The 22,587-nt window shown below is 48.7% G+C and overlaps 9 protein-coding genes across 9 annotated transcripts; 4 read left to right on the forward strand and 5 right to left on the reverse strand.

The window, feature by feature from the left end:
- Positions 1-846: 846 nt before the first annotated feature.
- BDV38DRAFT_196454 (gluconokinase) lies at positions 847-2,189 on the reverse strand. Its single transcript, XM_032052369.1, has 2 exons — positions 1,635-2,189; positions 847-1,566 (listed from the first exon to the last, which is right to left on the reverse strand). The coding sequence occupies exons 1-2, from the start codon at positions 1,860-1,862 to the stop codon at positions 1,114-1,116; spliced, it is 681 nt and encodes a 226-aa protein (XP_031909065.1). The 5' UTR covers positions 1,863-2,189; the 3' UTR covers positions 847-1,113.
- Positions 1,805-2,257, reverse strand: BDV38DRAFT_196445 (uncharacterized protein). Its single transcript, XM_032052367.1, has one exon. The coding sequence runs from the start codon at positions 2,160-2,162 to the stop codon at positions 1,872-1,874; it is 291 nt and encodes a 96-aa protein (XP_031909066.1). The 5' UTR covers positions 2,163-2,257; the 3' UTR covers positions 1,805-1,871.
- Positions 2,191-2,619, reverse strand: BDV38DRAFT_196453 (uncharacterized protein). Its single transcript, XM_032052368.1, has 2 exons — positions 2,526-2,619; positions 2,191-2,480 (listed from the first exon to the last, which is right to left on the reverse strand). Exon 2 carries the CDS (start codon positions 2,444-2,446, stop codon positions 2,231-2,233), a length of 216 nt encoding a protein of 71 aa, XP_031909067.1. The 5' UTR covers positions 2,447-2,480; positions 2,526-2,619; the 3' UTR covers positions 2,191-2,230.
- Positions 2,620-4,290: 1,671 nt separating this feature from the next.
- BDV38DRAFT_259746 (vacuolar protein sorting-associated protein 26) lies at positions 4,291-6,473 on the forward strand. The gene is made up of 5 exons (XM_032055855.1): positions 4,291-4,634; positions 4,759-5,231; positions 5,303-5,327; positions 5,442-5,558; positions 6,024-6,473. Exons 1-5 carry the CDS (start codon positions 4,415-4,417, stop codon positions 6,230-6,232), a joined length of 1,044 nt encoding a protein of 347 aa, XP_031909068.1. The 5' UTR covers positions 4,291-4,414; the 3' UTR covers positions 6,233-6,473.
- Positions 6,474-6,503: 30 nt separating this feature from the next.
- On the reverse strand, positions 6,504-12,304 carry BDV38DRAFT_196523 (putative endosomal peripheral membrane protein (Mon2)). The gene is made up of 6 exons (XM_032052370.1): positions 11,991-12,304; positions 11,868-11,934; positions 11,633-11,806; positions 11,380-11,586; positions 11,232-11,320; positions 6,504-11,181 (listed from the first exon to the last, which is right to left on the reverse strand). The coding sequence occupies exons 1-6, from the start codon at positions 12,066-12,068 to the stop codon at positions 6,676-6,678; spliced, it is 5,121 nt and encodes a 1,706-aa protein (XP_031909069.1). The 5' UTR covers positions 12,069-12,304; the 3' UTR covers positions 6,504-6,675.
- A 184-nt stretch (positions 12,305-12,488) lies between these two features.
- Positions 12,489-13,701, forward strand: BDV38DRAFT_259749 (E2 ubiquitin-conjugating protein MMS2). The gene is made up of 5 exons (XM_032055856.1): positions 12,489-12,669; positions 12,738-12,817; positions 12,885-13,010; positions 13,071-13,150; positions 13,202-13,701. The coding sequence occupies exons 1-5, from the start codon at positions 12,597-12,599 to the stop codon at positions 13,260-13,262; spliced, it is 420 nt and encodes a 139-aa protein (XP_031909070.1). The 5' UTR covers positions 12,489-12,596; the 3' UTR covers positions 13,263-13,701.
- A 135-nt stretch (positions 13,702-13,836) lies between these two features.
- Positions 13,837-15,406, forward strand: BDV38DRAFT_259756 (LYR motif-containing protein). Its single transcript, XM_032055857.1, has 3 exons — positions 13,837-13,948; positions 14,016-14,176; positions 14,245-15,406. The coding sequence occupies exons 1-3, from the start codon at positions 13,900-13,902 to the stop codon at positions 14,881-14,883; spliced, it is 849 nt and encodes a 282-aa protein (XP_031909071.1). The 5' UTR covers positions 13,837-13,899; the 3' UTR covers positions 14,884-15,406.
- Positions 15,392-16,522, reverse strand: BDV38DRAFT_259759 (RWD domain-containing protein). The gene is made up of 2 exons (XM_032055858.1): positions 16,196-16,522; positions 15,392-16,136 (listed from the first exon to the last, which is right to left on the reverse strand). The coding sequence occupies exons 1-2, from the start codon at positions 16,260-16,262 to the stop codon at positions 15,502-15,504; spliced, it is 702 nt and encodes a 233-aa protein (XP_031909072.1). The 5' UTR covers positions 16,263-16,522; the 3' UTR covers positions 15,392-15,501.
- Positions 16,523-16,707: 185 nt separating this feature from the next.
- BDV38DRAFT_274683 (putative histone deacetylase SIR2) lies at positions 16,708-22,523 on the forward strand (the record flags this gene model as incomplete). The annotated part of the gene is made up of 13 exons (XM_032057881.1): positions 16,708-17,125; positions 17,321-17,927; positions 18,227-18,325; positions 18,380-18,633; positions 18,723-19,036; positions 19,093-19,647; positions 19,712-19,891; positions 20,637-20,653; positions 20,708-20,858; positions 21,046-21,935; positions 21,999-22,204; positions 22,270-22,394; positions 22,467-22,523. The coding sequence occupies 13 exons, from the start codon at positions 16,708-16,710 to the stop codon at positions 22,521-22,523; spliced, it is 3,873 nt and encodes a 1,290-aa protein (XP_031909073.1).
- Between the last annotated feature and the right edge of the window lie 64 nt (positions 22,524-22,587).

Here is a 22,587-nt window from a genome sequence, read left to right on the forward strand (position 1 = left end):
TCTCTCCCTGTAAGTTGATTAGGTCAATCAGCCATCCTTAGTTAATTCCTTAACTTAAAAAGTCTTCATTTTGCGGGTAGCGGCATGGACACAGGGACCCTCGGCCGACGTAAGTATACTCGTTCAGTGTCTGATCTTATGCCGCGGTACTATAATCATCAATGGCTCACAGCAGTTCTTGTTAGAGCACTGCAGTAACTCCCACCACCCCAACGTAGATGGGTTTGTAACCGAGCCAAATTCCTTTCTTTGACGATAGAATGGAATGATATGCCAGCCTCTACACTACCAGTCACCACTTTAAACCTCATTATTTCCTCTGGAGATGGAGATGATCTCGTACATGATCTGATAACCCCGGCATTAGGGCATCCAGTGAGCATTGCCTTTTTGGGACTGGGCAAGGTTAGGGCTAGCAAGGATCTATGGATTGGGGAGGTCTGTCGGACGGTCTCGGACCCGGTTCTTTCTCGGTTGGTACCGGCATATGATGAGTCTGATATCAAGTATCGGGATCGGGTTGGGGTTGGACTCAGTAAGCCGCTTGACCATTCAGCTCCATCTGGATATTGGATCTGAGTGGCTGTGGGGCTGATGCATTGCCCTAAAGGCTAGATCATAGATGCTAAAGATACCGACTACCTGATTCAGTCATTATTGAGTAACTGTCAAGATTGACATGACGTCACTGGGAAATCCCACGCGTTGTGTTTAGCCAACGTCATGTTCTTGTTTGATCAGAGCCGAGAGATAACCATGGAATAACGAATATGAGCGTATTTCAGGAAATATTGTAGCACTGTTCAAAATAAGACGACAAAGCCTGTGTGGAAATCTAACAAGTACAATAGGTATAATATTTATAAACCATGACAAGAGTAAAAAAAGTATTCCAGCAAGTTAACTCCATCCAAAGTTTCAACGAAACATTTTCCAACACGTAGAAAAATGGCAAGATAATAAACTCCACAGACACCAGACCGGGAGGTCATCCATGCATACCCAAAGCTTCTCGAAGCATATAATTTAAGCCAAGAGCAGTAGTAAAAGAACGCTCACAAAGAACAACGGGGGGGAACTCAAAGAAAACGGACAAAAGAGAGAGAACGCAAGCTACTGATACTCAGCCAGCTTATCCCTCACCGCTTCCAGAACCTCCCGCATAACCTGCTCCTGCGGCACATGGGCATCAATGGTCAGCGCATCCCATTCACCCTGGGGCTCCTCGAGATCCTGTAGTTGGGACTGGACCATTGTGCTCTTCATGTAATGGGCCTGGCGGGCCGCGACACGCTGCAGAAGGGCATTCTCGTCCAACTTGAGGTAGACGAAGTGGATCTGCACGGATGGCGAGCCGTAAGCAGCCACGCGCATGACATCACGGTACTTTTGCTTCAAGGCCGAGCAGGCAACCACCACGCCCGACGGGGGGTGGAAGTTGTTTGCTTCCGAGGGCGAGAGGGCCTTGATGGCTGCATTGCGGAGCGAGATGAGCCAGTCCCAGCGGTCTGCATCTGTGAGTGGGATACCACTGCCCATCTTTTCTTTGTTCTTTTGCGAGTGGAACTATGGGAGCCGTTAGTTTGTGGATTCTCGTCAAACGATTCGACACTCCAGGGTTTTCGTTGGCTTACATCATCTCCTTCTAGGAATGGGACGTTCAGCGCGGCCTGTAGGCCTCGTCCTACCGTACTCTTGCCACAACCGGCAGGACCTGTTACGACCCAGATGTGTTGAACTTGTTCCGGCTTAGGTTGGACGGTCCACATTGGGGTGGTCGAGTGACTCAGGGAGGATTTGGCGCGAGCGGCAGCGGCATTCTTGCCAAGAGCCGGCTGGGGCCTCTCTCCGGCGGAAAGCATGGTGAATTCTCACGGAGGGGTTTTGTATTTTAATATGGAGGGAGTGTATGACGTTGTGCAATGGGCGCAATTCGTGGAACAGGGTGTGAACGGTTCGACCAATGGGTTGTTTTTGCGGATGTATACGTAGGGATGAGCGGATGGATAGGTAAGGTAGATGCTATATAGTAAACGGGCGGTTTGGAAGACGAGAGGAATGGAAACCGAGAAGACGGACGGGAGGAGGACTATTGAACTAGCAAGAGAAGAAGGGAAAGGAGAAACAAAGAGCAAAGAAAAAAGTAGGGAATGAAAGGGCATAAATCTCCTTCAAACGTAAGTATCAAATTTGGGACGGTGGGTCAAAGGCCGGGGACGGTATTTTCATTTTATATTGACAACGTTGGTATTGGGTCATACAGATATGGGGCAAGGAGACATTCATAAAACCAGCTATTATGGGGATAAAAAAACCCCCCCCCTAGGCAGTAATGCGCAGTAATGCGCAGTAATGGCAATAATAATGATAACAAAAAATAATGAAAAAACCCCTCGAGTGGGGGAAAAATATTCAGCAGGGACGAAGCAACCAGAACCCCCATCATTTGAAACTGGGAGAGACTCAGGGAGTCCAGCGGTCTGGTCATTAGCGGGAGATCCGATATAGTGTCAACGATTAGTTACCTTATTTATCCACTCTCCATACAGGTCCATACATAACCCCGTATCAATCGGTATCTTTCCGGATCAAGGCCACTACAATTCTCCTTGGTTGAAGACCGTGGTCTAGAATGCTAAATGAAAGGATATCTACCGACTACTTCCCTGCTTGATTTTGAATTTCAACAAAGAAGAATACGAATCTTCAAGTTAACTACCAATCGTATCTCGGGAATGGCGGCAATTCTCTACGAGGTTCAAATGCCGCCAGCCTGGGGAGAATGATGTCATGTACTACACAACCCAACCCCGGGGCCTCGGAGCGCAATACTGTACGACGTATGTATCGGTGTAATATTACAATACGAGGCCAATGGATGGGGCTTGGTTCCCCCACGCTATGCCATCTTGGGCATGGGGTCACCTTCCGTTGTCTTCGATGATGTTTCCAGGGGATGGGACAAGAAAAAAGAAAAAAGAAAAATAAAAATAGGAAAAACATTTGTCAGGCCCGAACCCTACTTGGGAACGAAATGGGTATAATGCTCCGTATATCAAGGGGAAAAGTACCTAAAAGATACTCTGAACGGTCAGGACAAGCTCAGCGTCGGTCAAGCTTCTACCAGTGACTACCCTATTCACCCCGGAGTATATTCTCTTTTTCCTTTTTTAACTTTCCACCAGGAAACACGGGGTACCAACTCGGCTGTACCAGACTGCGGCGAAATTTAATGGACAAGGTACTTTTGTATTAGGTCGATAGATCAATTTGACACGGGAAGAAAGAACAAACATGCCTGGAAATTTCTCCGCTTCGTTTTCCCATCTTCATTAACAGTGCTACAGTCGTGTGACACGAACAGGCTTAGAAGTTCTTAGACCGCCATTTTGCAGAAGGTTGACTTGTCAAAGCATCCCCAGAACGTGACAATTATGCAGCGGACTTACAGGGCGGATTCCGGGGTAGCCTGTGGACATGCAATGCAGGTCAAACCTTCTCTCAGACGTAGGTCGTATTCCGACAGTGCAACCTTATTTGTTGTTCATGTTCACGTACGCCGGAAATCTGTTTCCAGCTGCTGCACCTCCGTCCCGCCAATGATCACCCAAGCGTTGCCAATGTGTATGTGCCCAACAGTGCAGCTTCACATAATCACATAACCCGCGCCAGGATGGGTCAAAGCCAGTCTGGATGAGAGAAAGACAGGGCACGGATGTCACATTGAATGCGCCTGACCCCTCTTTCTCAAAGACATAGAGTTATAGCAAGTAGTACAGAATATGGATGTACAATCGTCGTGGCTCCTGTCGCTGAGGCTGTTGTTGACCGGATCATTTTCGTATCGCTTGGGACTGACCGTCAGATGATACTGGGGATTAATGCATATCTTAATTAGTGCTCCCCGCTCTATCAAGATTTTCCTCCAGTGATTTATCAATCTTATCATAATGTCGATTCTTATATGGGGGATGGCAGAAACCATCATTGGTACAAGTACAGTCTACATGAACAGTGTGACCGCCGCCATGGCATCGGGCAGCAGAACTCCGGCTCGAGAGGAGCTTTGACCACGAACGATTGGGGATTACAAAAGGTTTATTCGTCGTATTCAAAATGAGCAATGATATCATGAAGAATCTTATGAAGAGTATTGGTGATGATGTAGGGCTTTCGCTGGCCCTTTTCAGTGATAAGCATACAGTTGGGGAAGGCGGTGAATTACATAAGCTGTCATTATGCCAAGTCACGCCCGAACCGTTGGAAAGCGGCGGTCCGCAACAGTAGCCAGCCATACTTGGAATATCCAATTCTAACTGGTGACCTTAACAACTGCACGATTTCCGATCTAGCTTAGTCGTCCTGTCAATTCTGCAGTGGTCATTGAGCCATCTACCTGACCCCTTGGCCTACGATGACCTCCCTCTTCTTCTCCACCCCCGTCGACATTGACGTCGTGCTCGAAGATAGCGATGAACGTCAGACAGTGGATGTCAAGCTCGACAAGGGCCGTCGCGAGAGAGTCCCTCTGTATATGGATGGAGAATCGGTGAAGGGTGCCGTCACTGTGAGACCCAAGGATGGAAAGCGATTAGAGCATACGGGCATTAAGGTGCAATTTATTGGCACAATTGGTATGGAATACTGGTTTCGTCATCAACGTCCTGCGCATCCCCACGCATCATGGTCCCCGACCCTCTTGAGTATCCGGTCAACAATGCTGCGCTCAACATATGCTAACGCGAGAAACCTTCCTAGAGATGTTCTATGATCGCGGTAACCATTATGAGTTCCTCTCCTTAGTGCAAGAGCTCGCAGCGCCCGGAGAGTTGCAACACCCGCAAACCTTCCCGTTCAACTTCAAGAACATCGAAAAGCAATACGAGTCATACAATGGCATTAATGTGAAGCTGCGATACTTCGTTCGTGTGACGGTCTCAAGGCGGATGGCCGACGTCATCCGGGAGAAAGATCTATGGGTGTACTCCTATCGCATGCCCCCGGAGACCAACAGTCCCATTAAGATGGATGTTGGTATTGAGGATTGTCTGCACATCGAATTCGAATATTCCAAGTCTAAGTACCATCTCAAGGATGTCATTGTGGGGCGCATCTACTTCCTTTTGGTGCGATTGAAGATCAAACATATGGAGCTATCCATTATTCGACGTGAGACGACCGGATCTCCCCCGAACCAATACAACGAAAGTGAGACTTTGGTGCGGTTTGAGGTAAGCTTGCGATCTTTTCCTACGATCCTCGAATTACATGACAGGCCATTTACTGATTGGCTTTGCGACAGATCATGGATGGTTCGCCCTCAAGAGGTGAGTTATTAGAGTTTTTACCGTAGTCTAAGTTATCCATTAGCTTTTTGTGCCTATGGCCATTAAAGCCTACGGAGGACCGCGTGTCACAGCACTTGTACTAATCAGGACCAGGCGAGACTATCCCCATTCGTTTATTCCTCGGAGGGTTTGACTTGACTCCAACCTTCCGAGACGTTAACAAGAAATACTCAACTCGTTATTATCTGAGTCTGGTGCTTATCGACGAAGGTATGTTTGCGTGGAACCGTACTTTTTCATATTTACATGAATTTTACCCTTTTCTTTTCAATACACGGAGTCGTTTTTCATCTCACATGCCGATCAATCTTCATCTTCTGCGTCGTGGGCGGGTGGGTACGCGGGGCCTGAAAGCCTCAGGCTGCCGCTTTTTTTCTACCCAACATCCCACGGCATCCCACTCTCTGGGTCAATAACCGGTCGGTTATTGACCAGTCTTCGGGCCATTCAAAAGCGGCTAATCGGACCGGGAACTCGCCAAAGAGGTCGGCTGAGTTGAGGGGGCTCCCTTCCGACGCTCCCCCCGGTTGGCCGCCCCCACGCTAATCCACCTCTGGAAATTTCCTCGCGTGGTCGGCCCCACCCCCAGTTTCCACCGATTTTGCAGAAAGAATGCACCGGATTACCGAAATTTTCTAGTCACCAGTATACTGACCCCTCATGCCTTCCGAATAGATGCCCGTCGGTACTTTAAGCAGTCCGAGATTGTCCTGTACCGTCAGGCTCCCGAGATTGCTACCACGCCGCAGATCGCTCAGCAGCAATTGATCCAACAGCAGCAGCTCCAGAACCAGCACCAGCAACAACTGCCGCCGGGCTCGGCCACCGCAGGCCCTGGACGGGAGCCGCTACCTAACCAGACAGTCGCTCCTCCCGTGGCATAGCCTTCTGAAGCTGATCTAGTTATGTTGTGTCGTTTCAAGAGGATGACACCGTGTCCATGACTGCCGAATTGTCTTGTGTTCTACATATACCCAGTCTAATGCTGTACTCTGGCCCTGTCCACCTATCTGCCTGTCTTGACCTGTCGTTCAATTCCTATTTTCACGTCGCATTACTCACGCAAGGGACTTCGCTTCCTTGGTTTCAACTAGTCCAAGCTTTTGAGCGAATAGCTGGGCTTCGATTCAACGATGTAACGTATGATAAAAAAGGACCAAGCCTTCAACTGTAAACTAGACATGACCAATGCCGCCCATTCTCATGCTTACCATGTAATGAAAGTGGATGTAGGGAACTGTCAAATTAAGACAAGATAAAGCAAGACCAAAATTTATAGTTCAGAGTAACTCCTGCGGTGCGTAGGCCGAAATCTATATGCTAAACATTAAAAGCCTCCGACCTCACGTAACACCTTTCCGAGAGCCTGAAGGACTTCCCCATCGTCTCTTTCTCTCCCCGCTACCTGTACAGCCCGCACAACAAGCGGGTATATCCATTCGAGATGCTTTTTATAATTCTGCTCACTAGAAGTAGTTGTTTCCTTTACCAGCACAGCTGAATTCATGCCCATTGGTGGGGAAGGAATGGCTGAAGGTTCGCTTCGCAGGCGCACCATCCCCGTGAGGAGGTGCAAAAGTACCTTTCGCGCAGGTGTGGGCTGAGGCATGAGTCCGCGCAGGGGTTGGTCTGCAATATAGCCCTTCAGGGATACGGCACACCGGAGGATCAGATACGGTGTGATGGAACGAGCGAGTGCAATGCGTGACGACGCGTGTTTCGAATCGTCTTTCGAAGGAGCCGATGCTAGTTCAAACAATGTGTCGATTACGGTGTACGCCATTTTAGTACGTGATGTCGGTGGGGGGTCGAACGTCCTTCCGGGACGGACGTCGTAGAGCCCCTTGAGAGGGTCATCTTCCAGGCCTTTCCCCGGGAGATCAACTCGTTGAGGTAGGTAGATGAAAGAAGAGCCCAATAGTGCACGTGCGAAATCCTGTCGGATGGCGTCTGGGATGGTAGATGCCCCGAGGGCTGGGATGATGAGGGTTTTCAGTCGGTTGAAGGAGGCGGTGTCGAAGGATTCGTCTGCAAATATGGCTTCCCTGGGAACAGGAACAGTTCGGTAACCCCTGGCTGAAACTAAGCCATTCACGATGTCCACGACACATTTCCAGAAGCGGGAGATCTCTGACTGATTTGACTTCTGATACTGTTCCTCAACATAAGGAATTACAACTTGAAGGGTGTTAAGGGATGTCGTTGTCGATTTTTGCCACAACATCGGCTCGCGATCCTTCCCAGGCCATTCATATCTTTGCAGGATTGGATTGGAGAGATGCTCAAGAACAGCTGCCAGAGAGCCATTGCCGAATATATCCCTCTTGATACCAAATTCTGTGATATACCAGTTCAAGAGGTCTACTGTGCTTTTGGAGAAGGCAACGTATGTCGGTTTCCTCGGGTCGCTCCCTGGTGACCATCTCGTCAACGCAGAGTCGGCGAAGTCTGCAAGACATGCGATGATTCCTGCCTGAGAATCTTCCTTATCTGAACAGATTTTTCTCATGCAATCGATAATCAATGACTGCAGGTCAGATGGTCGATCAATATCTGGAGAATATCGTGGCGAGATAGAGTTCCAAGCAAGATACCGCATATTGTGGAGGATCTTGTCAACATCATCGCCTGTCAGGTCATCTTTGTATAAACGATACACTTCCTTGAAGGCTTGTAGATAGGCGATTGCGGCGGCTTGGTTCGAGCGATCCAGGTCTAGCAGATCTTCCCTATCAGCAGGGTGGCCGCTCAGCCACAGCGCCCAGGTAGATTGCAGCGACGATTTGCTAAGCATATCTAGGGCCTGCACACGAACTAGAACACTGGAAAGACTTAGGTACACCGCTTCACTGAGCTCTAGTATCCGTAACGTGGTTAGCTTCTTTAGGTAAGCCAAGAGCCGTTCCCAGGACTGGTCGAATTCCTCGTCCCGAATGATTGATTCGAAAAAGTTCGTGATGAGGTCAGACAGCCCTTTGACGGTGACAACAGACGTTTCTACCCATGACTTGAATTCGTCGGACTCTTTCTTGGTGTCTTGGCCCCGTACTTCTTCCAATCCTAATTCAATCTCTTCCGTCATCCGGAATAACACGCGATTGAGACACAGGCGCCATGCTTTGGGGGATAGTTGTTGGCCATAAGCATCGAAAATTCTCAAAAGAGTATGGACTGCACAGTTTCGAATCTCAGCCCTATTATCTGTTGCGAGATCTACGATTCTTAATAGAAGTAACAGCCACAGTGCATTCCTAGAGATAGAGGAATCATCGCCGTTAGCCAGTTCCACGAGGGCCTCTTCGCTTACGGAGGCATCGACTCGAGACTCAATGGAAAAGTTTTCGATTTGTCCTTGAAGAAAATCAGAAACATTCCAGAACGACGAGGTTGTGGTCAATGATATATTGAAATCTTGTTGCTGTAGAGCAAATTTCGAAAACGATTCCACAAGATCCAAGCGACAAGGCTGGGGGAGTAGCGCAATGAAGTCAGAGGCGATTAGCTGCAGGGACTTATAAGCAACTCGGATAAGGCGATGCGAGTCTGCAACTAGAGCGCTTTTACGGCTTTTGTCAGCAGCCCCAATCGCCCTTTTTTCTTTGACTGGACAATGCCCAAACACGCTGGATATAAGGCCAAATACGACGGACCAGCCGCCAGCGAAGGTTTCCGCATATTGTTCTAAGATATTTTTTAAGGTCTCCAGGCTTTGTTTGTGGATCTCAGTAACAGGTGCAGACGGTGATCCAAGTGAGCAAGTGCTTTTGTCATATAGAATTTGAATCTGGTCCCTCAGTGTTTCGAGGTTCCTCATTTGCCGAGAGTTACGCGCTTGGTCATCGTCGCTGCCCGTCTGTTTCATAGTTTGGAATACAAGGGTATTCAGTACATCGTTGGCTCGTAGCCGGAGGTTTTGGCTAATCGATGCATCCGCCGCGGTCGACATAAGGCTTTGTGTCAGGATTTGCCAGGCTTCGTGATCGTTCTCAGCCAGTGACGACAATCGTTCTAAATTTGCCCTTGAAAGCTCACCCGCTTTGTCCAAGACAAACTTTAGTTCTTCATCTTGGGTCTTAGATTTACCCACGACTAGTGAAACACGGCGGGTGCTTCTGCGCATATAACCGGGTCGGGGCTGTGCCGACTGAGCATTACCCGTTGTCTCCTCAGATGCCTCACCTGATTGGGGCACCTCCGTTGCTTCAGAAAGATCCAAGAGCGCATTTAAGAGCTCCCGAAACGAATCACTCGGGTAGTCGCTCGTGCTCTCAAGCATCTTAGCAGAGGCTGTTTGAACAGCAATTATCTCACCCCCGAGGCTAACCTTCGAACCATCAAGCGCGCTTGGAGCTTCGGCTCCAGTTGAATATGCATTTGTCAACAGGCCTGTATCCTGCAGCGTACCGAGGATTATAGACCAGGCCGGCTGGTCCAGAGTAGGCCCCAGAGCGATCCCCAGGTTCAGTAGCGCACGCAAACATAACAGATTCCTCGTGCTGATAGATACTGATGGTGCATCTGGCGGTGCCTCGGATACTGGAGAGGCAAGGGACATCTCTCTACTTTTCCTTTTCTCCTCTGCGGTGTGATTATGGCGGGGAGCAGACGCGACTACCGATGGGACCATGCCGCTTGCATCAACTGGCATAGCTGCCTTTCCAAGCGTTGTCAGGAAAGCATCCCTAGGGGTAGATAATCTAAGGAGGCCAGCAACATGGGCCAGTTTCTGAAACGATCGAACCAGGTTGTGATAGAAATCGTCATCCAACGAAGCATATAAGAAGGTGGAGCACGCCGCAAGGACAGCAGGCCAACAATTCTCAATTATTCCAGCACAAATTTTGATTGCCGGAAATTGAGGATGAGATTCCAAGTCCAAAGGATTAAGCGGCACAGGTGATTTCTTAGTATTCAGCCTGTGAGCACTTTTTGACGAGTTCGTCCTTTGAAGATCGTGAGAGGGTCTAGGAGAATCCGCACTTTGGTCTGGGTTTCCAATCCGACTTCTCCGTTTTTGTTTCAGATCAGGCACCGTCAGGGGAAGGATGAACTTGGCAAGACCTTCAGCGAACGAAGAAATGCAATTGAGCACAAGGCTATAAATATAAGTGTCTGGGGGAGGTGGAGGGTCGGTCTTGTCAAGCAGCTCCATGTAAGGCGTGCGAACCATACTCCACTGACTACTGATACCTGGAACATTTGTGTCAGTAGACGAGACTGACGTTCCAATCACACCAGCGACACCACCCGCTTCAAGAGTAATCTGTTCTTCAGTAATGGATCTCGAGTGTGCGGCTTTCGAAGGCACAGTTGACCGACTGCTGACGCCAATCAACGACGGCTTCTCAGATGCCAAACGAACGAGAGCAGCCATGTGGTCCTTGAGGATATTCTTCCTCCGCTCGTCACCATCGTACAGCGAGTAGACAATTCGGACTAAACCAGGCTCGGCATACAGTCCTCGAAAAACCTCCATGCAAAGGACGCGCTTCCATGGCAAATTTCCATCAGGCTCGAGAAGATGTGTCAATAAGCCAAGAGCCATTTCGCATTCCGCGGGAAGAAGAGACATATGACGCTTAAGGAGGACGAGAAGAATCCGAGCAACTCGAATAGTCTGAGCGAAAGAGTGCCTTTCAGATAAGTATCTCACAGTCATTGGCATAAGCCGGGTTCGCAGCACATGCGCAAGCTCGGCATGGCCAACAAAGAGACGGCCACTGTTGACCAGAACACTTTCAATAAGTTCTAGTGCGAATATTGGAGATAGTGACTTGATTCGTAGAAATTGCAGTTGCTCGCCATCCGCAAGTCGACAAAGATCGTCCAGGACCTTCAACACAAATTAGTAGGGCGAAATGCACCATCAGGCATGGTGCTTACTCGTAAGGCGTCGTACGCAAAGTATCCAATATCTACAGGGTTTCCATCAATTTTGACGGTTACCTTCGGCCTGTACTCCTGGGGAGTTTCTGGAAACCAGGTCAGCGGTTAAGTATGAAAGGGCTACATCTAAAATATGAGAACTGACTGTCTTCGATGAGGACTCGCTCAAATGTTGACACTATCAGCTGTTGCAAGGTAGCCGCTGCTGTACTGGAAAGTGCAAGGGTCTTGCTTGCTTGTAGAGTGGCGCAGATCTCTAATGTGGTTACAAGAAGCTCCCCGCCTAAGTTTTTTGAGTAATGCTGTAGCAAAGAGGGTAGAGATTGTAGGATTTTGAGTTGTATATCCAGACCTGGGTATGATTAGTATTGCGTTGGCGCAAGGGGACTAACACCTACTTAGATTTGTAGTCTCCTTTAACCCACCGAGGACATCTTTCAGTCTCTCAGATGGTAGCGCTCGGGATGCCACCAGCCTTTGCAGGCAAACAACCCCAATACCTGCGAGCTTTGCATGGCGCGTATGGCAAGCTAAGATAAATGGATCGACAAATTTAGGTTTGCGTACCAAATCTCTTAGGCTCTCAGTAAATCCGCCGATAGTTGACAGAGATGGAATGTAATTCCGACTCACCGGCAGCAATTTGAGACTCCGAAGTTGAGGGCAAAGCCTTCAGCTCGTTGAGAGACTCTTCGGCCGCCTATCTTTCGGTCAGCTAGAGCCTAGAATATCCCTTTTGACCGGCAGTTAGCTCACACGTCGGAGATCAGAATTCTTTCTCTTGGACTCTTGAATAAGGTTCAAGAGTTCCGTCTGTAGAAGCTGGGAGGACATTTCCAACTAGTTGTTGGATCAGATCATGGCAACCGTCGTTCGAAGTTGCCTGGGCTCGGAGTTAAAGTAGGAAACAGATATGGTTTCATAAAGATGTTGACTGATATTTGGTTTAAAACCACGAGAACTACAGAAATGGCTCAGCACCTCGTGAGCGATAGTGCCGTACGCGTTCCCAGAAATGCAAGCGGACCACCGGTGCTTTAATTGATACCAGATTGCAATGCGTATGCCTTTCAACAACAATCCACCATAGCATCAGGCGTGGCATCTCCGGGAAAGCCAAGACGCTAGCGGAGATAGGCTCCACACGTGACGCACCCAATCCGTTATCATCACGTGAGGGAACTCTTCAGGCCGATACGATACGCAGAGCGGGCAGCCGGGCGGTATTGTTGCTTGAAGGTGGGATTTGAACCCCTCCTCCACTTCGGTCAAAGAATTCCATTTCCAACCCCATCCCTTATAATCCGCCAAAGCTATCGGTGCAATCTCCTTTTCTAACTCACATCTTTTATTTATAAAACAATGTCTGCCAAAATTCCAAGGAACTTCAAGCTCCTTGAGGAGCTCGAGAAGGGCGAGAAAGGCCAAGGAGCAGGTAAATATGACATCCCACCTACAGTTACATGCGCCATCCCGCTGATGTACATTGCGTTCACAAATCAGAGGCTTGTTCCTACGGTCTTGCAGACGGAGAAGATATGATGATGAGCAACTGGAACGGAACTATTCTCGGCCCTCCTCATGTTCGTCTTCCGCTGGTACAATCAATGTCGTACAATATGGCAGCGTCACTAATGCAGCAGCATCCAGAGTGTCCATGAGAACAGGATATACAGTGTCAACATCCATTGCGGTCCTGATTACCCAGACAATCCTCCTGTGATCCAATTCATCTCACGGGTCAATCTTCCTTGTGTAGATCCACGAACCGGCAAGGTGCGACTTTCATTATATCCTTGATCATGCTGATGGCTGTTAACATTGATTGGTACTTAGGTTGACCCTACAAAGCTGCCATGCTTGGCTCAATGGAAGCGCGAGTATAGTATGGAGACTGTCTTGCTTGAAATGAGAAGGTATGCAAACCCCATTTTTCCCGCTAGATGAAACCACGCTTAGCATCTTAGATATATGGCTCTTCCGCAACACAAGAAGCTTCCCCAGCCTCCGGAAGGCTCGAACTTCTGAGTCGATGATCTTGCAGGATACATGATCGGAGTATTGTGGTTAGTTTTGCGTCAGGTCTCGTCATCTCGTCCTTTGTCTTCTTTCATCATTAGAGCGTGTACAGTCTATGCATAACGGCAGGCATGGCGTGATCTCATTCTGAGTCTTCAGTTCATTATTATTTAGAAATATCTCGAAATACCTATATGCCTCTAGGTGGTGGACTCACTACCTCAATAGGCCTAGATTGGTTAAATCCTCGACTTTTGGTTTGGGGAGAAGCAAAAAGCAACGAATGCCCCCCGAACCGCCAACTCGGTAGCAAACTGAACTATGAAGGAATGGTTTGAATGTTAGATTTAGCTGAATGTCACTTGTGCGTGATTCAACAGTTTAGATTTGGGAGCATCTCAAGACAAAATACAAATGATTCGCGCAAAGCTTGATGTCCAAATGAGAACGGAATTCCTCAGCTTATGTATAATTGACAGAACGATTGACCACCGTCAAATCATAAGAGTTACTTTTTCGGTCTCTCTTCGCACACCGGCCATGATCGTGTGCGTGATTCCCCAATAGCACGTGACATCACTTGATAGGCTCAAGCGTCACATGTCCCCCTAGTAATCCTCTGAGAACGGATGTTCTATCTCGAACAATGCATAAAACCGTAGTTCCCAGAAAGTCTGGGGTGCATAGATTCGCCTGTAAGTTCATAAACCATGCCACTAAAACTGCACTATGTCAGGATTAACATAGGATCTCATTCAACAGGTTTAGCACTTTATCGGGCACTTCTCCGACAATGCGCAAAATTACCGAACACTGCGCCGGAGCTTAGCACCTGCAAGCCACTCGTACAACAAAAGTTTCAGAGATACAAGAAGCTCCAGAGCCCGTCACAAGCAGTCAATGCGTTGAAAGCTGGATATGAGGTATATACATGTTGCGCGGTCTTTTCAGCAAGGAGCCTGCTCCGTGGCTAATTCTTCCCTATCTTAAGGCTCTCGACCTACTCCATTCGGCCTCCCAAGGAAATCAACGCAATACAAATCGTATTGTGGAGCTCATATCAGACATCCGGTCGATAAAGCAGAAGGAATCAGCGCTGCAGAGAGAGCTCTCTAAGAAGGAGCCGAAACCGTTATCTCGGAAGCAACAGAAGACAAAGGAGTCCCGGCGTTTACAAGACCAAACCGCCCGACGACATCCGGATGCCACTTCTATCCTTTCTCGTCCGAGACCCGTCGTGAGCGGCAAGCGTCGGGTGCCCGTTCTTGTGAACGCGCGGGGAGTGCCCTTCCTGCGCATCAAAAAGCCCCAACCCAAGAATTTAAGCGGTGTGATACGGTCAAAACTTGAAAAGCGATGGAGCCGAATTGAACGCCGGGATAGGCTGGACCGTGAATTACTGTTTGCCAATGACGAGGATAATTGGGACGCTTTGACGACTGGGTCTGAGTCCGACACATGGGCTAAAGGGGTCAAAGACGCATTAGGGACGCTTAACCAGCAAATCCATGACTCCGACAAGAAGAACATAGAACTTGCAGAGGCCATGTGGAAAGTTGTTCTTGCCGAGCGCAAGTTGGCAGCCGAGGAAGAAAAACAGAGATCGACTGAAAAGTCAAGTGACACTTGATTTCCTTTCTATGTCCCAGTACGGTAAGATATCATACGAGGTGCCATTCAGGCTGTTCTACTCCGCAGTCAATCGCGGAACAGAGGACGACAGAAGAAAGCGAGTCCAGACAGTCTTCTGGTTACTCCATGGTAAACAGCAGCAGTCGCATCATCCACGTTGTACAAATCATACACGAGCTGGGATACATGCGGGGCGGAATATCCCCCGAAGCGAGCCACTTGCCTACCAAGCGCGATTCATCGCAAACTAAGATGGGACACGTCCACCACTGGTCCGTCTGGTTTGCATCCCTCTGCATATGAGGCTGTGACTCTTAGGGCCAAGTGACATGCGTTTAACTAACTCATAATACCTAGAAAATTATGAATAAACCATATTTGCATCCAAATTGCGAAACAAGGTCCTTCTCAAAATCATTTCCTGTTTGTGGGGTAAATTTATGAAACCGTGGACGGTATTGAAGAAGTTTAAGGGGCAGGATCGTCATCTGTTCGTGAATGTACGCCAGCTGCTGTAGTCAGGGTAGTGGTATTTACAAAACTTCATCTATTGCATGACGCTAGATTATAAGATTGAAGGACTCATAGCAGGGGAAGTCATCAAGATAGCGATACGCTATGCAGCAATCTTCAGCTTCTCAACAGCAGGCAAAGCATCTTCGCCTTCCTCATCAAGGTCTGCCTTGCCAGCCAAGCCTCGCTCCCATAGTTGTCTCCCGGTCATCTTCTTTTCCTCTTTAGCCGGAATCTTCTTATTGGCTTTTTTATCCTCTGCATCTTTCTCTTCTCGTTGCCTCTTCTCCTCTTCCTCCATCTCCGCCTTAAATTTCTCTAGCCACTCTAGGAATGTCTCCCTGGTCACAGCTGTACCCTGGAACTTTCGATTCTCCTCTTCTTCAGCCTTAGCGGCTTCCATCTCTTTCTGCGCATGGACAGCATTCACCCGCTCAGCCATTAATTGCTCAGCATTCTCCTTGAGAGCACTGACAAGAGTGAAAACCATGGCCATCCCCATGTTCTCCTCAATAGTAGGCTGTAAAGATTCGAGAAGCCGGTCCCGATCTTCCTGGACATCTAGCCGAGGGTGTTTGGGGGCGTTTGGAGGAGCGGATAGTTCGAGCTCCGGGGCAACATCGGGATAATCTGCAGGATACGAGACCTGCAGGAGCAACACGGGCTGTTCAGCTTCTTCGACGTCATCTTCCGGCGCGTCGAGGACGATTGATATCCTGTAGGAGGTATCCGATAAATCTAAACCATGTTAACAATAGAGGTCCCTTCGGTGCGCATAAATGAGGGTTTAATCTCACCTGTGATTTCCTCTGGGAAAATGGAATCGAGCACCTCGCGCTCTTCAATCTGATCTTCGCGGCCCATACTGCTTCAATTCTGCCGCCGACGGGGTTGGAGGGGTACTAGTGGTGGATGTTTCAAGGCGAGAACGGCCAAATTGCTGCGCCCACAAAAGGATGGCTACTTTCAATATAGAGCACTGTAGACTTAGATGCGACAAGACAACAGAGTAATCCCTCGCTGCGTGAATTAAAGCTGGCTGGCGTAGGATTCGGTCATGGAATACCCCATGTATAATATTGCAGTCCCACGTGCAAACCAGACAAACAGATAAGAAAATGCCCAAAATTATTCGATCCGAAAAGGGAATTTCAATGCTCCGCTTTCCTTGACCTCCCAAAGCTTCCAAGTACATAATACCTTCTTAAAGAAATTTACTGTCATAGATATTCTTCTTCCTTTTTGCTCCATTTAACTGGAACTGTTAGAGTACGTTGAAAATCTCTCTTAATAAATCTAAACGGCGATCATGGGTAAACCCAGACCTCACAAAAAGAAAGCATCCAAATCCAAGTCCAAGTCCGTTCTCAGCGCTGGCGGCTCAGTCTCGAAACAGAAAATGAACGAAGATCCTTCCAAGCTCCTTGAACAGGCGACAACACTCCTCCAGACAGGACAGCCAGATGTAGCGCTTCCGGTTGCCCAACGGGCACTCGACCTTACGCCGGCCAATTCCCCCGCCCAGCTTTCGGCCTTGAACATAGTCGCGGAGATCTACGTTGAGCTGGGAGAGATTAATGTTGCGAGACAGCATTTTATGCGCGCGGTTGAGCTGGATCCGACTGGCGCAATTCCTGAAAGCCAGGGAGGTGGCGCTGAAAAGTTCTTATGGCTTGCTCAATTGAGCGAGCTCGGAGGCAAGGACAGCGTTCAATGGTTTGAGAAGGGTGTTTCTTGTCTCCGGCAAGTTATTCAACAGCTTGAACAGAACCCAGGTCCTGCGGAAGCGATTGAGTTGGAGGAGAAGAAACGGAAGATGGCAAATGCCCTATGTGCGGTTGCTGAGATCTACATGACCGATCTTTCGTGAGTTTTTTCTTCTATGTTTTCGGTCTGCCTGGGGAGTTTCTTTAATCTAACAGTGACTAGGTGGGAAGAGGATGCTGAAGCCCGCTGCGAAACTCTCATTACAGAGGCTCTTTTGGTCAACTCACATGCACCGGAAGTGCTACAAACTCTCGCCTCTATCCGAATCTCACAGCTGCGGACTGACGAGGCTCGGGCGGCACTCACAAAAAGTCTCGAGCTATGGAAGGACCTACCACCCGAGGACCCGACAGTCCCAGACTTCGCTACAAGGATCAGTTTGGCTCGTCTGTTAATGGAGGTCACCATGGAGCTTGAGGCACTTGAAGTCCTAGAACGGTTGATCTTAGAAGATGATCAGAGTGTTGAGGCATGGTATCTCGGAGGATGGTGTCTCTATCTTCTTGCAGAGAAGAAGGAAGCACCAAAGGACGAAGAGCTGGACAGTGAAACCCCCGATGCAAAACGCCATGCTTCGCTGGTCGCTAGCCGTGAATGGCTGAAGCAGAGCCTGACGCTTTACGAGTCGATTCAATACGAAGATGTGAGGCTCAAGGAGCATGCGGATGAATTGGTAGAGGCGATGAACAAAGAATTGGGCGAGGATATGGAGGATGACGTGGAAGGTGAGGAGGGAGACGAGGGCTGGGAGGACGAAATTGAGTCGGACGGCGATCAGGAGATGGCCGATTCATAAAAAAAAAAAAAGAAATTGCATGATCTTATGAGAATCCTGTCATGATACCAACCTATAGAAAAAAGTCACTGCTGTTTACGATATACTAAGAACGGGGCCCTAGTACTCCGTACAGGGGCGTGTGGTTGATTGACTGGCGGACCGTCCTTGTTTTCGTCCGCCGTAAGCCCACATCGCTCGTAATGCCATGCGATACCTATTGGCCCATAGATCGACCCTTTCTTTGTCACTTGATAGTACTAGTTAACGACTTATCGCCCCAAAGCCCGGTGTCGGATAAATCCGCTCCGACCGCTTTCCCCGGAGATTCGCAGAGCCAAATTTATCCCGGCAGATCGTACATGCGCGTGGCGAAAAATTCAATGTGAGTTGAGGCGTTGTCATAGAGGTTGCTGGAAGTGTCCTATCTCCCATACAGGATGGACCTTGTACCAGCGCCCGGCGGGGAGAGCTCTTCGTTGAAGAATCCGGTGGTCGAAGTGGAAGCCGTCGATATGACCTCCGCGGAAGTAGAAGGGACCGTTGCGACGGAGAATCCTGTCTCTGCGCAAGGCAATATATCTCCGTCGGAAGAGGACTCAGATAGCGGTGAATCTGGAGATGACTGGGAGACACAGTCCCTCTATGAAGATGCTATCCAAGTCCTTCGTGACGAGCAACTTCGGGAAGGGGGTAAGTGTCTCATACTTAGCGCAATGCGCCTGGGCCTTTCCACGGCTCCAAGTGTATGTGTTCGTTCACTGACCTTTTTTTACTTCTAGTAGTACCTGATGCTTGTACATTGGACGAGGCCATTGCATTCCGAAAGCGTCTACATGAAGTTGGCAAAGCCGCGTTCGTTGAGGAAACTATTGCTCAGGACAAAGTGACGGCGAAGAAACTCTGCACTGCATTTGGAATCATGCCCCCGGCTTTCCTTGAGGGCGCGCCGGACGAGGCCTATCATCCTTTACTTGCGATTGCGATCTCGCAAGAGTTCTCTCGCCGTCAGAAGCTTCCACAGTATAACACGATTGACGATGCGGTCAAGTTACTCCAGGAGTCTAAGAATATTATTGTTTTGACGGGCGCCGGTGTGAGTATCTGCTTTGGGTTGTCTGTGACGTGCGTGTGCACTAACGGTGTCGTCAGATCTCCACGAGTCTCGGTATTCCCGATTTTCGGTCCAAGGACACCGGACTCTACTCGCAATTGGCGCATTTGGGTTTAAGCGATCCGCAGGAAGTTTTCGACATCCATATCTTCCGCGAGGACCCAAGCATCTTCTACTCGATTGCGAAGGATATTTTGCCTACCGAGAAGAAATACTCACCAACTCATGGGTTCATTCGACTCCTGCAGGATAAGGGAAAGCTTTTGACCAACTACACCCAGAACATTGATAATATCGAGGCGAATGCAGGCGTTCTTCCCGAGAAGATCGTGCAATGTCATGGTTCGTTTGCAACGGCCACGTGTGTTAAATGCGACTACCAGGTGTCCGGCGATGCGCTCTTCGAGGACATCAAGAAGGGGAACGTCCCTGAATGCACTTCCTGCCAGCAGGCGATTGAGGAAGACTCTTTGAGGCCACAGGGGCAAAAGCGCAAACGGAGCACTAATGGCACACAAAAGAGCCGGAAATCCGATGGGGATGAGAGCTCTGAAGAGGAAGACTACGAACTTCCCACGCCCGGGGTGATGAAGGTCCGTACGGTATATGTGTTTCTTTTACACCTACAGTTCATCCGCTAACCTACATTGATCTTAGCCTGACATCACCTTCTTCGGCGAAGATCTTCCTGATGAGTTCGGACAGCGCCTGATTCACCACGACCGTGACAAGGTCGATCTGGTCATCGTCATTGGTACCTCATTGAAAGTTGCTCCTGTCGCAGAAGTGCCGGGTGTGCTGCCCCGTCATGTGCCTCAGATCTATATCTCCCGGACTGTAGGTTATTCCTTGGCTGTCAACAATCTGCGTCCTTCAATACACGTGCTGACCCTTCGTCTTAGCCTGTGTCGCATACCGGCTTTGATATTGATCTCTTAGGTGATTGTGATGTGGTAGTATCTGAGCTCTGTCGACGGGCTGGGTGGGACTTCAAACATGAGATGATTCCCCCCGACGAAAAGGTCGAAATCACTCCTGCTGAAGGATATGAGTCACGACATGTGTTTAAGGTTGTCGGCGCATAGCGACGGTGTTCGGTCATAGGATCTCTGGTTCCTGTCTATTGAGGGACGGCGCACTGTACGGTTCTTCTTATGATGATGATGAAGTTGTTGCTGTGGGGTTCTTGTTTTGGAGGGTTTCGTACGTCAGGATGGTCTTTTCTTTTGTTCCTTTAGACATGTTGTTGCGTTTTTCTTGATACTTTTTCCTTTAGAGATTGATTGAGTAGCTACGGCTTCTGAGTTTAATGGACTTGAGCATGAACAACACCACGAAAGAATATCCTCCCAGGTCTATGTCCACCGTAATCCTGGTAAATTGTAGTAATAAATCCTACCTGGAGTGTAGGTTGAAGAATATGAGAGCTCTTGTGGGTTTCCCGTTGCCTGTAACATCAGTAAACATAAAATCTGAGCGGCCAAAAAAAAAAGCCAAAAAAAAAAAAAAAGAAAGGACCATCGCATTTACCTCGTACCACACAGCCATTGACGCCTTCAGCCCACCAGCAAATAATCCACAGTATATTTATCCAACGAAGTACTATCTTGGGAACAAGAGCGATTTCTAGACCCGTCAATTAAGACTCAACAGCCCCGACCAAGTGTGGTGGGTGTGGGCTTCAGTCATCATGGAATATGTGATCCGCTTCGCGCAAGTCCACGAGACTTTTCGACGACCGGAAATCGAGGCTCTAGCCGCTCTGGCTGGGATTGATCTGGAGATTGTATACTATGACCAGTTCGTATGTTTCTCTACGTATTTGCTATCATTTTGTTTCCCCCTGAAACCATGATTTTTTGCGGCATAATGTCCAGTATACAAGCACTGAGGGGCAATAAAAATGTCCTGCAGATTTTCTCCCCACCTCACTGACCATATACTACCACTATCACCACAAGGTATACAAATCGAACTAACACGCGCATTAGTCACCATACTGCGTAGTAAAAGTGCCAAGTGAAGCAGATGCGCGCACTTTGATCGCACGCAGTATCTTAGCAAAGGATATCTTCGAACTCTGGGGCCAAGGCACCAACTATGAGGAAGTGCATGCCGACGTCCGCAGGCGGACACAGCACCGCTGGGATGAGTTCAAGGGGGTTTCTTTCCGCTTCACTATCGATTCCTTCTGCGGGAAGCGCAAGATGGAGGCCAAACGAGCCATCATCCAGTCGTTCTCGTATGTGGGATTCGACGGCCCAATTCGGATGAAGAATCCAGATGAGGACTTCTGGGTCTTGGAAGATTTCGTTTCGGACATTGAGATCGCGACAAGAGCTCCCGGTGCAACACATGCCTACAGCGAGGCCGTGGAGCCCAGGAAGATCTATCTGGGTCGCTGGATTGCCAACAGTAGTCGCGACATCATCACTAAATACGACCTGAAGAAGCGTCGGTACATTAGTACGACGTCTATGGATGCCGAGCTGAGTCTGGTCACGGCGAATATGGCCCATGCTGCCCCCGGGAGACTGTTCTATGACCCTTTTGTAGGGACGGGAAGCTTCTGTGTTGCGGCGGCGCATTTTGGCGCCCTGACCTGTGGGTCGGATATTGATCCCCGGAGTTTCAAGGGTAGGGAGAAGAAGGAGAAGGAGGCTATGGGATTGTTTACCAACTTTCAACAATATGGCATCGAGAGCAAGTTTATGGATGCGTTTACTTCGGACTTGACGAATACACCGCTGCTGAACCGTCAGTTCTTAGATGGTATTGTCTGTGACCCTCCCTATGGTGTTCGTGAAGGCCTTAGGGTCCTAGGAACTCGAGACGGCAGTGGCCGAGAAGAAGTCATTATCGATGGTGTTCCAGCGCATTAGTACGTCCTTTGCTTTGAATGTTCACATTTGGTCTAAAAACATAGCTAACATACGAACTCTAGTCGACCTGGCTACATCCCTCCCAAGAAACCTTACGGCTTCGAAGCGATGCAGAACGATATCCTCGCTTTTGCGTCCAGGACTCTCGTCACTGATGGCCGTCTGTGCATGTGGATGCCCACCTCCATCGACGAGGATGTGGAGCTGCTTATTCCCATGCATCCACACTTGGAGGTTGTCAGTGTTTCTGTGCAACCGTTCAATCAATGTTAGTAGAGCATCTTGCATCGGAAGATAGATCCTATTAGTATCTCTTGTTAATGGTTAAACTAGGGTCCCGCCGATTGATCACCTACCGAAGGCTACCAGAAGGCCAGGTCTCAGACATCTCAAAGGCACGACAGAAGGGTGATTCAGAGGGCATCAGTGCCGATGATCTGAACGCGTTCAGGAGAAAGGTATACCATCCGCTTATTCTACCATACACCAAATAGTATCCTAGAAATCATAACTGACAAGAACCTCTTCAGTACTTCACAAAAAACCCCAACAAAAGATCCGAGAAAGGAAGCCCTGCACCACAATAAAGCTGATATGAAACGAAATTAAACAACACAGAGAAGCATATACATAGAAGAATAAACAAAAAAA

This window comes from Aspergillus pseudotamarii, assembly GCF_009193445.1.
Source record: "Aspergillus pseudotamarii strain CBS 117625 unplaced genomic scaffold BDV38scaffold_73, whole genome shotgun sequence".
Classification (NCBI taxonomy): Eukaryota; Fungi; Ascomycota; class Eurotiomycetes; order Eurotiales; family Aspergillaceae; genus Aspergillus; species Aspergillus pseudotamarii.

What these genes read in the sequence shown, in the direction of transcription:
- BDV38DRAFT_259746 (XM_032055855.1), top strand. Translation starts at nt 4,415, where the DNA reads ATGACCTCCCTCTTCTTCTCCACCCCCGTCGACATTGACGTCGTGCTC. An exon ending in AGACTTTGGTGCGGTTTGAG is followed by an intron (nt 5,232 to 5,302) that starts GTAAGCTTGCGA and finishes GCTTTGCGACAG; the next exon opens with ATCATGGATGGTTCGCCCTC. An exon ending in GGATGGTTCGCCCTCAAGAG is followed by an intron (nt 5,328 to 5,441) that starts GTGAGTTATTAG and finishes AATCAGGACCAG; the next exon opens with GCGAGACTATCCCCATTCGT.
- BDV38DRAFT_196445 (XM_032052367.1), bottom strand. Translation starts at nt 2,162, where the DNA reads ATGCCCTTTCATTCCCTACTTTTTTCTTTGCTCTTTGTTTCTCCTTTC.
- BDV38DRAFT_196454 (XM_032052369.1), bottom strand. Translation starts at nt 1,862, where the DNA reads ATGCTTTCCGCCGGAGAGAGGCCCCAGCCGGCTCTTGGCAAGAATGCC. An exon ending in CATTCCTAGAAGGAGATGAT is followed by an intron (nt 1,567 to 1,634) that starts GTAAGCCAACGA and finishes CGGCTCCCATAG; the next exon opens with TTCCACTCGCAAAAGAACAA.
- BDV38DRAFT_196453 (XM_032052368.1), bottom strand. Translation starts at nt 2,446, where the DNA reads ATGATGGGGGTTCTGGTTGCTTCGTCCCTGCTGAATATTTTTCCCCCA.
- BDV38DRAFT_259759 (XM_032055858.1), bottom strand. Translation starts at nt 16,262, where the DNA reads ATGGGCCGCGAAGATCAGATTGAAGAGCGCGAGGTGCTCGATTCCATT. An exon ending in TTTCCCAGAGGAAATCACAG is followed by an intron (nt 16,137 to 16,195) that starts GTGAGATTAAAC and finishes AACATGGTTTAG; the next exon opens with ATTTATCGGATACCTCCTAC.
- BDV38DRAFT_196523 (XM_032052370.1), bottom strand. Translation starts at nt 12,068, where the DNA reads ATGTCCTCCCAGCTTCTACAGACGGAACTCTTGAACCTTATTCAAGAG. An exon ending in AGAATTCTGATCTCCGACGT is followed by an intron (nt 11,935 to 11,990) that starts GTGAGCTAACTG and finishes ACCGAAAGATAG; the next exon opens with GCGGCCGAAGAGTCTCTCAA. An exon ending in AAAGGAGACTACAAATCTAA is followed by an intron (nt 11,587 to 11,632) that starts GTAGGTGTTAGT and finishes AATCATACCCAG; the next exon opens with GTCTGGATATACAACTCAAA.
- BDV38DRAFT_259749 (XM_032055856.1), top strand. Translation starts at nt 12,597, where the DNA reads ATGTCTGCCAAAATTCCAAGGAACTTCAAGCTCCTTGAGGAGCTCGAG. An exon ending in TAGATCCACGAACCGGCAAG is followed by an intron (nt 13,011 to 13,070) that starts GTGCGACTTTCA and finishes ATTGGTACTTAG; the next exon opens with GTTGACCCTACAAAGCTGCC. An exon ending in GTCTTGCTTGAAATGAGAAG is followed by an intron (nt 13,151 to 13,201) that starts GTATGCAAACCC and finishes TTAGCATCTTAG; the next exon opens with ATATATGGCTCTTCCGCAAC.
- BDV38DRAFT_259756 (XM_032055857.1), top strand. Translation starts at nt 13,900, where the DNA reads ATGCATAAAACCGTAGTTCCCAGAAAGTCTGGGGTGCATAGATTCGCC. An exon ending in TGGGGTGCATAGATTCGCCT is followed by an intron (nt 13,949 to 14,015) that starts GTAAGTTCATAA and finishes CTCATTCAACAG; the next exon opens with GTTTAGCACTTTATCGGGCA. An exon ending in CGTTGAAAGCTGGATATGAG is followed by an intron (nt 14,177 to 14,244) that starts GTATATACATGT and finishes CCCTATCTTAAG; the next exon opens with GCTCTCGACCTACTCCATTC.